The sequence below is a fragment of the Carcharodon carcharias genome, chromosome 19 (genome assembly GCF_017639515.1).
Source record: "Carcharodon carcharias isolate sCarCar2 chromosome 19, sCarCar2.pri, whole genome shotgun sequence".
NCBI classification, from domain to species: domain Eukaryota; kingdom Metazoa; phylum Chordata; class Chondrichthyes; order Lamniformes; family Lamnidae; genus Carcharodon; species Carcharodon carcharias.
Genome location: NC_054485.1, coordinates 110,867,390 through 110,877,851, shown reverse-complemented (window position 1 = coordinate 110,877,851; position 10,462 = coordinate 110,867,390). Strand labels below are relative to the sequence as shown.

Sequence of the window (10,462 nt, the reverse complement as noted above, 5' to 3'; positions counted from 1 at the left end):
GGGAGCGAATGGGCGACTCCTGATTCCTCCCCCCATGTTCTGAAACAGGAACATTTGCTGAGAACGTGCAGCCAGTTTGAAAATCCACCCGCCTGGAAAGTTCCCGCCATTACCCATCCCTGCTCCCGCCATTCACATCTAAGATCTTCTGGTTACTTCGAAACTGTTCCCACCCCACCCCAACCTTCTTTATTCCGATGCAAAACTAATTACTCAATCGCAGCGCTAATTCAACCCTTTAATGATTCTGTCTGCGGCTCTGAAAAGAGCCTTTTTTGTTTTGTTTGTTTTGAGGATTTGTTTCCCTCAGTTTTTGCCCTGAATCTCCGAACAGGTTTGGCTGGTTTCCTCAGAGGCGGAGATTTCCTCCGGGGCCGGAGCTTTGCCCTCTTCCTCCGGGGGTTGGGCCAGTTTCCTGGGCTTTGCCCGCTGGCGCCCGCCCTTCCCGGGGCTCCGGGCCGCCTTCCTCCCCTTGGGGCTTCTGGCTTTGCGGCTCCCCTTCGCCCCCCTCCCCATCTTCCTGGGGGCGACCCTCCTCTTGGGCCTCTTGGCCGCGGCTTTCCGGCCCCTCTGCCGGCCGGGGGGCCTCACCCTCGGCTTCTCCTCCGCCCGGGTGGCCTCCTCCTTCTGCCCTTTGCTGCTGAGTTTGAAGGAGCCCGAGGCGCCGCTGCCCGAGGTCTGGACCAGGGAGCCTTTGCTGACCAGGCTCCGGACCGCCTGCTTGAGCCGCCACTTGTTGGCGGCCACGTCGTAGCCGCTGCCCGACAGCATCTTCTTGAGGGCGGCCAGCGAGAGGCCGCGACGCCCCTGCTTGCTGCCCGCCACCGCCTCCAGGATCCGCTCGGACACGGTGCCCGAGCCGCTCCGCTGGGCCGGCGGCTGAGGGGCCTTGGCCCTCCTCCCCTTCCTCCTGGCCGGCAGGGTATCGGCCATCACTGGGCTCGGCGGGTTTTCCCTCCCTCTCCCTCTGCCGGGAAATGAAGAGTTGGCAGCGGCCGCCGCTATTTAACCGGGTCAGCCCGACGCTGCAGAGTCAAAGACCGACTCCGGGATCAGAGACCGACTCCGGGATCAGAGACCAACTCCGGGATCAACCCCAGACCAGGAGCACAGACCAACTCCGGGATCAACCCCTAGACCAGGAGCACAGACCAACTCTGGGATCACCCCTAGACCAGGAGCACAGACCAACTCCGGGATCACCCCTAGACCAGGAGCACAGACAAACTCCGGGATCAACCCCTAGACCAGGAGCACAGACCAACTCTGGGATCACAGACCGACTCCGGGATCACAGATCAACTCCGGGATCAGGGACCAACTCCGGGATCACTGACCAACTCCGGGATCAACACCAGATCAGGAGCACAGACCAACTCCGGGATCAGAGACCGACTCTGGGATCAGAGACCAACTCCGGGATCAGAGACCGACTCCGGGATCAGAGACTGACTCCGGGATCACCCCCAGATCAGGAGCACAGACCAACTCCGGGATCACAGACCGACTCCAGGATCAGAGACCAACTCCGGGATCAGAGACCGACTCCGGGATCAGAGACCAACTCCGGGACCACAGACCAACTCCGGGATCACCCCTAGATCAGGAGCACAGACCGACTCCGGGATCAGAGACCAACTCCGGGGTCACAGACCAACTCCGGGATCAGAGACCGACTCCGGGATCAGAGACCAACTCCGGGACCACAGACCAACTCCGGGATCACCCCTAGACCAGGAGCACAGACCGACTCCAGGATCACAGACCGACTCCAGGATCACAGACCAACTCCGGGATCGCCCCCAGATCAGGAGCAAAATCCAACTCCAGAATCCCCTCCACATCAGGAGCAGAGACTAACTCCGGGATCACCTCCAGATCAGGACCTGGGAGAAAATCATCCTTTCAAATTGTTTTAAATAAAGAAACACATTACACCAGGAGATTCGTCTTTCTTTTTAATCTTGCGCCAAATAGTGATTTTTTTTTTTAAAAAGTCGAATTCAATAAAGTGTCTTTCATGACCACGTGGCATCCTAATGCGTTTTACAGCCAGTATATTGTTGGTGTAATCATTATATAATGTAGGAAACTCAGCAGCCAATTTGAGCACAGCAAGCGCCCAAAAAGAGCAATGTGAACATGCCCATAGAATCGGTTGTGTGTGTGTGTGTGTGTGAGATGTTGACTGAGGGATAAATATTGGTTAGGACTCCGCTGCTTTTCTTCCAAATAGTGTCCTGGAATCTTTTACGACGACCACTTGAGAGGGCAGAATGGGGCCTCGGCTTAATATGTCATCCGAAAGACGGCACCTCCGGCAGTGCAGCACTCCCTCCTCAACCTTCTGACTCGGTGGAAAGAACCTTTCCAGTTAAATAATTTGGGTCAGTTTCGACGAGTCTTATACCTTAATACAAGGCATCTGTTTTCAGAACCGTCAAGTTCTTTTCTTCCCTTTATTGCCATCAGCTCAGAAGTTATTTTATCTCCTTTCTTTTGCTGATTTGGTGACCTATGTAGACGCCCAAGAAGGGGAAGCAGCAGCAGAAGGTGCTCTGAAAAGTTGCCACTGCCGTTTGCTGCTCTGCCGGACTTGAGTTTAAGGTTTGAGCTGGTTTGGGAAATGGCATATGTTGACTTTTTTTCACTCCAGGCGTCTCTCTGGACAGCTCGACAGATTGAGAGGGAGGTTATTGCTCGTCTCAGGGCTGCCTTTGGTTTGAGAATTGGTGTCGGGGACATTCTCTCGCCTGTTTCCGAACTTCGGCGTGAGTTTACTTCGCTGCCAGAGGAGGAGGAGAGGAGAAAGGAGGCGAAACCAGCAGCAAAAACCTGCCCTTAATTGCAGCGCTCATAACGGACTGGGCAAAAGCACATCAACACAACCCGAAAAATTACTCTGTGCATTGCAATGTGTTGGTATATTTACCAGTGAAATGCAGGCATCGTCCCAGTCAGTTGTGCAACCGAAATGTTCATGTTAAACAAATGTATTAATGTTACTGTCTGTGAATGTAAATCTAGGATCCAAAGTTTGCGTTCACCCTGGGACCAAGGAACCAGCCATGTCGATAACCGTCCACAAAAAAATAAATAATTTTATAGAACATGTATGAAAATATCTATCCCACATTAAAAGCGATATCTACCCCTTTCCCCTTCTCCGCCATTTACACGTTAGTTGTCTCAGACTCCCGCCAAATAATGTAACAGTCTTGATGACAGAAATTGCAAAACGAATGGTGTATTTTAAAGGCATAACCGATTTCGTTTTTAAAAGATATCCTCCAAATAAAACTGTAAATACAGGGAAATCTCAAGCAGTCCGCCCAGCATTTGAGAGAGAGATGTCTCCAAAATGTTAATTTTAAAAAAAAAACAAGAGGCGCCTGTATTCAGGTACAGCAGCACAATACTTTTAAAGTAGCTATTGTCATGTCTTTAAAAGGTAGAAGATTGAATGTTTAAAAAAAAAACACACACACACACAGGAAGTGCTGGAATTACTCAGCCAGTCGGGTAGCTTCTGTGAGCGAGAAAGGGAGTTAAAAACGTTTCAGGTCAGGAATGGGAGAAAGTTGGGTGGAAGGTCCCGCGGTGAAAGGCTTAAAATCGCCGTCCCTGTGAAAGGTGGGAGTCGGGCATTCGGTGCTCGTTCGCGTTCCCATTTAATTTAAAGTTTTAATTGGAGCGGGTGGAGGTGGCACCGGACAAACTAAAATCCTTTATATACCCCGCCCGAGAGGCGCGATGAGTAAATACCAACCGCCCGGGGACCCTCATATAAAAGTAAAACGAATTTAAATAAATCAGCAATGGTGATCGATGGGGTAGGAAGTGGGGGTGGGGGAGGAATCCTGTGACCCATGAGCTTCTTCCCTGTGATCACTCAAATCCTCCTTTGACGCTGGTTTAATCGGCGCTCTTGTATCCTTTTAATTCCCCTTTTATCATCCAATAATCAAAAAGAAATTTTCCCAAAGGGTGACTTGCTGACAGAGACTTTATTTCCTTTCCTCTCGCTTTTACAAATGGGCAAAAATCTAAATCTATTAATTTTCTAACCGGTCCCGCCCAATCCTCGGAAGAAAATATTTGGCAGCTTACTTGGTTCCGCTCCCTTTCGCTAAATTCGGTGGCTCTGAAAAGAGCCTTTTGTGTTTTGGTTTAGTGCCTTTTTTTTCTTCCACGGAGAGAGATGAAATTTCATCTCTTTACCGACGGGCGTAATTTACCCTCTTGGGCCCGAACGGGGGATATTTCCTCGGGCGCCCCACCGACCTCTTGGGTTTGGAGCCGGCGGACGGCCGCCGGCGGTGGATGTTGGCGCCGGCCGCCGTCTTCCTGCCGCCCCGGAGCGGCTTGTTCCGGCGGTAGGGCCGCGGCCTCCCTGCCTTGCCCCGGGCGGCACCGGGTCGGCGGGCGGGTTTGAGTTTGCGGCGGGTCGGCGCCGCCTTCCGGGGCTTGGCGGTCGCCCCCTTGCGGCGGGCGGCGGCTCCGGCGCCGGCTGCCCGGGATTTCTTGGCGGCGGCCGAGCTCTTGGTCTGCGACCCTTTCCTGGAAGCAGCCGGCGTGACTTTGGTGGGGGCCGACACTTTCTTCTTGGGGGCTCCGCCGCCGGTCTCGTCCTTGAGCGGCGCCGTTCCGGCCGCCGCCGCCGGGAGGGTCACTGTCGCCGCCGCAGCAGCAGCAGCCGCCGCCACTCCTCCTCCTCCCAGGGCGCCGCCCAGGGCCGGCGTGTCGGGGCGGGTCCGGGAGCGGTTGAAGCGGAAAGAGCCCGCGGCTCCCACCCCGGCCGTCTGCACCAACGAGCCGTTGCGCACCAGCTGCTTGACCGTCTGGTTGACCCGCGTGTTGTTGCGGCTCACGTCGTAGCCCTTGGCCGAAAGCGCCTTCTTGAGGGCGGCCAGCGAGATGCCCCGACGCTCCTTGGTGGCCGCCGCCACCTGCAGGATGCGCTGGGTGACGGTGGGTCCCGTCTTCTTGCGGCGGGGCGAGGAGCGCGGCGGGGGCGGGGGCTGCTGCTGCTTCTTCTTCCGGGCGATCGCCTTCTCCACGCTCAGCTCGCCGACGTCTTCCGCCTTCTGGCTATTGTCGGCCATGCTGGGCCGGTGAGCGGTGGGATGAGATGTGCGCAGGGAGGCGCTGACGGTGGTGGGAAAGGGAAGGGGGCGGCAGGGGGATCGGTTACAGCTCTTCGTGTTTCAGCCTCCACAACCTCAAGCGGCTGAAACTGAAGAGGCGGCGAGTCCAGGCAGCCGCTTATATAGGGCAAAGGCGGACGGAGTGGAGGAGACTTTCCCCCTAACCCCGCCCCCCCCCCGCCCCCCGCCAACCACCCACCGCTTCCCTCTCTCCCTCCTCAGTTTGTGTTTCTCCCATTCCCTCAGTCGACCCCTCCCCACCCCGCCCCGCCCCGCCCCGCCCGGAACCCCCGGACCCCCGAAGCCGGTCCGCCGCTCCACCCCTCCCTCTCTCTCCCCGCCCCCCCCCCCCCCCCCCCCCCACCAAAGTCGCCGGCCCCCCCTCCGCAGTTTTGCCCCTTCCGGGAAACGGGGGGGTTGGGGGGGGGGGGGCAATTCCCGGGGCGGGAAGCGGAGGTCCGGCCACGAGCCGCGACCGTGCGGCTTGCGACGCTGGGAAATGACTCGGTAAATGCGGCTGCAGTAACACAGGTGGTCGGGAAAGCGGGGGGCGGGGGGGGGCGGGGCGCTGCACACAGGCAAACTCCTGTGAGCCAATGGGATCGCTCGACCAGGTCCATGCCTGGCCTGGGGGAACTGCTGTATCCAAAGCATGTGATGTAGCATTTTGAAATGTGCCAGTGTTGGACCTGGAACATGTTTTCTGATTTCCTGAGACGGGGGGGTGGGGGGAGGGGCGGGGGGTGTGATGTTGGGAGATGTGGGTGCGGGGCTATAAACTGGATACTTCCAAAAGTGTCAGATATATTTCCCTTGAATTGCGGTTTATGAACATTTTTTTTTGGAAAACAAGAAAACTTGAATTGATTTATTTTTTTTCCAGAAATGCTCTGAGCCCTTTCCGTTATGAACACAAAGGTCGGTTCCACAAACCATGTGGGCCTGTGCTGCGCCAAATGCGTTTCCACCCATTGCTCGAACATGTGGGCCAGTGAGCGATGAGGGAATTTGAAAGATGTCCAAGCCCGCATGCACCATGTTATGCACCTGGTCAGGGCGTAATCCTTTTCGAATGGAAAGCCAACTCGTCTGATTTGAGTAAAAATAAAAGACTGCTGATGCTGGAAATCTGAAATAAAACACAGAAAATGCTGGAAAAAACTCAGCAGCTCTGAAAAAGGGTCATACAGACTCGAAACGTTAACTGTGTCTCTCTCCACAGATTCTTTCATAGCTGCTGAATTTTACCAGCGTTTTCTGTTTTTATAGTCTGATTTGAAACTCAGCCTGGTCTCCAAGGAAGCTTTATACTGTAATGCATCACATTTCCATGTCATTGCATCACCAATTATTACGCGGTTTACGCCACCTCCTGCTTATTAGCGAGCTTTGCACGCCAGATGTTTGACCTTTCTTGACACGGCTTGTGGCTGGGAGTTTAAAGGCTATTTCCAATCTACCTAATAACATTTGAATGATGGGTGATGGTACAAAGTTATTAGGGGGATTCCCGACAAGAACTAATGATCTTAAATTAAATTACGAAGCTCCAGATGTAAAATAAATATTAAGTATGTAATTTGCGTTTCGTAATTTTCAAAATCCCATAAAATGTGCGAGAATACATTGAGGTCCCAGCAAACTGACCAAATAAGGAATACGTGGAAATCGGGGGAGTTAATACGCTAGATATGAACGTCGGAATTAAATTAAACATTCCCTTTAGTACTTTTCAATATTTGCTGGTCAACTGAGTCGGCTCATTTCCTATAGTACAACGGCGACTGCACTTCATTAAGAAAAAAGAAAGTTTTAGCTGCAAAGCGCTTCTGGATGGTTTAAAGTCGTGAACGGCGCTGTATAAACTCAATTTCTTTTTTAAATTTTCAATCGCAGTTATGGATGTTCTATTTCATATTCGCCGTCCACTCCATTTGATAATGGACCAATTCCTTCATAGGTCATTTCCAAAATGAAATGGATCGATTGGTCCAGCATTTATTTCAGCATACACACGAAACACAATTACAGACACGAGAAAATCCTTCACATTCCTTCAATCAATTTGCCACCGAAACGTAAGAACCTCAGGATTCGCCAATACTGTTGATGTGGTAAACAACATGATCAGATGAGATCGTACTGTGTTTATGGGTTTAAATATTAATATATCTATATCTATAAATATATATATTAAAATTTTAATCCATAAACACAGTACGATCTCATCTGATCATGTTGTTTACCACATCAGCAGTAGGTATAGATATATATATATATTTAAAATGGAATTAAACAGTCCGACCTGAATTACTTGACGAAGGATTTTTCCAATGAGTGGAAAGATTTGTGTTCCCTGAAGTTTAACCGGGTTTTCCGCTTGCTGGTGGAGGAAATTCGCGGGCGGGCAACTGCAGCAAGGGAAAATCTCCGCCTTCTTGCCCAAAAAAAAAACTTCTGCTTACGATGGTTGAACTTATGTTAATAGATCTCTGCCCGCAAAGTTCTTGTTGCAGGGAAGACTTGTGTCAACCACGGCGGGAAGACATCGAGGTGGGAGTTTGACTCGGGCCGTGGCGCAAAACGGGCGCAGCCGGTCATCCGTTTGTTACAGTGGAACTGAATAATATCAGGCGATTCCGGCCGTTTTGCGCGAATTAAATTCAGAGATGAGATGCATTTTTTTTTTCTCCCTCTCAGAGGGTTGTGCCACTTTGGATCTTATTGAACGGCGGAGCAGGTTCGAGGGGCCGAATGGCCTGCTTCTGCTCCAATTTCGTCTCTTCGTCTGCGTTCGGTTGTGTGCCGTTTGAGTCCGAGGTTCGCAAACCTTCCTCCTGGCCGCACATTCTGCAGCTCTTGACGTCCGGCTGGGGACTGTCCATCGGCGCAGAATGCCCAAGAAGACCTCTGCTCTATCGGCAGCCACGTCAAATCATTCGGCCTCAGCGACCAAGTCTCCAATCCCCGAAGGCAGGCAGTGATGAGACTGCAGATTGAACTCTTCCGAACGGGGTTGCGTTCATCTTGCCGAAGGCTCTGGCAGACAAATGCATTCCTCAACAGGCAGGGAATGGGAGATCACAGAGATTCCAGTTTTTGGACCTGGACTGCATGGCCTGGATGAGTGATTGAAGCAGATCCAGTCGGCAATTGGATCCCTACTTAAAAAGGAAAGACGTTCGCACTTATGGGCGAGAGAGTACTTGGACTACAGAAACTGATAGCTCTTTCGGGGTAGCTGGAAGAGATAGGATGGGGTCAATGCTCTTCTCCTGTGCTGCAGGATTAGTTGGCAGGAAGACGTTTATAGTTTGCCATTGTGAGATTTGAACTCTTGATACTCTTTTTGAGTAAACCTGTTTCCATCTGTTTCAGATGAAGTTACATTGTTTCATAGTTTGCCATTGTGAGATTTAAACTCTTGATAATCTTTTAAATGAAAACCAAATCAACAAAATTGGGATAAATCAGGCACAGCCCCTAATTCAGGTCAGCTGTAAAACCAAGAACAAAGTTTAAAGGAAACTTACAAACTTTAAATCAAAATGTGATTAAAGGGGTCAACAAAACACCCCAGTCCCCGTGGTGCCCACCGAGCACGGAAGGCCTCGAGAGTGCCAGCAGACACTGCGTGCTCCTTCTCCAGGGACATCCGGCAGCGAACGTAGCCGCGGAAGAGGGACAAACAATCGGGCGGGACTCCCCCGTCGATCGCCCGCTGCCTGGACCTGTTAATGGCCAACTTGGCCAGGCCCAGGAGCAGGTTCACGAGGAGGTCCTCCTCCTTCCCGACCCCCTTCCGCACCGGGTGCCCATAGATCAGGAGTGTGGGGCTGAAGTGCAAACAAAACATCAATAAAAGGTTTTTCAAATAACTAAAAAGGGAGTGCAGCCTACAACACCCTATGTATACATGGTCCACGGACTCCACAAGACCGCAAAAAGGGCATGTGTCCTGAGAGTCCGTGAACCTATGCATCCTCTTATTATAAGGGACTGCTGCATGCAACACCCTCCAACCCAGGTCCCCGATAGAAAGGGGGAGGACACCTCCGTAGAGGGCCTCCCATCAAGGGTCTCCGCCGCTGGACGGCAACAAGGCACGCCAGGGCGTGTCCGGTCGACGGACAAGGGCGAGAAAATGGAAGGTGTGCAGCAGCAGTCCATACAAAAAGCCCCTCTTTGCTGTGCCAAAAGGCACAGAGGGCATGTCCCCGAGGCGGCTCATATTGCGGGGCACCAGCACCCGAGGGAGGGTTCGGGGCTTGGGGCCAATGTGGAATTCCGTCCGAACAGGGGAACGCTCAGACGGAAGACCACCGCGCACCTGGGCCACCTCAAGACCCAAAATAACGTCGGGTCCGAGCACGACCGTTCTCAGGTCTTGGATGGCATCGGCTGCGACCTGGACACTCACAGACGCGCGTCGCGCCAACTCCTGCGGGAGCATCCAGCCCAGTCCTCCGCCACCCAGCACGTCCCCGATCCTGGTCACCCCTGCGGCCACAGCCCTCCTCTCCGCCAACCACTGAAAAGGACGGAGGGGCGGATTCCTGAGCAGCGGCTCTCTGACGATAGCCGCTACTCCTGACGGGGGAGAGCTGCGTCGCGAGGCGACCACTTTCCAGACTTTGATCAGGTCCTGGTAAAAGACGGGCAACGCCTGCAAGGAGCCACCGGGGCCCAGCTGTTCTATAAACAGGAGCTGCACGTCATAATTCAGGCCGTGCACCTGACGGAAGAAATACGTCATCAGGGCACACCATCTAGGAGGAGGCTCAACGTAGAGGTATCGCTGCAGGGTCTGAAGGCGGAAAGTCGCCACCTGTGTGCGTAGGCACACTAGCGCCTGACCACCCTCCCTAAGCGGGAGACTCAGAACCTCGGCAGCGACCCAGTGCAATCTTTTGTCCCAGAAGAAGTCGACTAACAATCTCTGGATTCTTGTGACAAAGTCCGGGGGAGGGGTCAAAGTGACCAGCCGATACCACAACATGCCGGCGATCAGCTGGTTTATGACCAGAACTCGACCCCGGTAAGATAGCACTCGGAGCAGTCCTGTCCAACGCCACAGGCGAGCGGTGACTTTCGTCTCCAGTTCCTGCCAGTTTGCCGGCCAGGATTCCTCAGCGGGGCAGAGATGGACACCCAGGTAGAGGAGGCTGGTCCTGCTCCAGGTGAAAGGCCTGAGCTCCTCGGGTAGGGGATCCATCTGCCACTGACCGACCAGGAGTCCAGAACACTTACCCCAGTTGATCCTGGCAGAAGAAGCGGCAGAGTAGACCTCCTGGCACTCGCGCATCCTCCGCAGG

At 53.3% G+C, this 10,462-nt stretch overlaps 2 protein-coding genes across 2 annotated transcripts; both read right to left on the bottom strand.

Annotated features, from left to right (window-relative positions):
• Positions 1-306: 306 nt before the first annotated feature.
• LOC121291340 (histone H1-like) lies at positions 307-933 on the bottom strand. The gene has a single exon (XM_041212409.1). It carries the CDS (start codon positions 931-933, stop codon positions 307-309), a length of 627 nt encoding a protein of 208 aa, XP_041068343.1.
• A 3,112-nt stretch (positions 934-4,045) lies between these two features.
• Positions 4,046-5,183, bottom strand: LOC121291376 (histone H1-like). The gene has a single exon (XM_041212462.1). It carries the CDS (start codon positions 5,103-5,105, stop codon positions 4,218-4,220), a length of 888 nt encoding a protein of 295 aa, XP_041068396.1. The 5' UTR covers positions 5,106-5,183; the 3' UTR covers positions 4,046-4,217.
• Between the last annotated feature and the right edge of the window lie 5,279 nt (positions 5,184-10,462).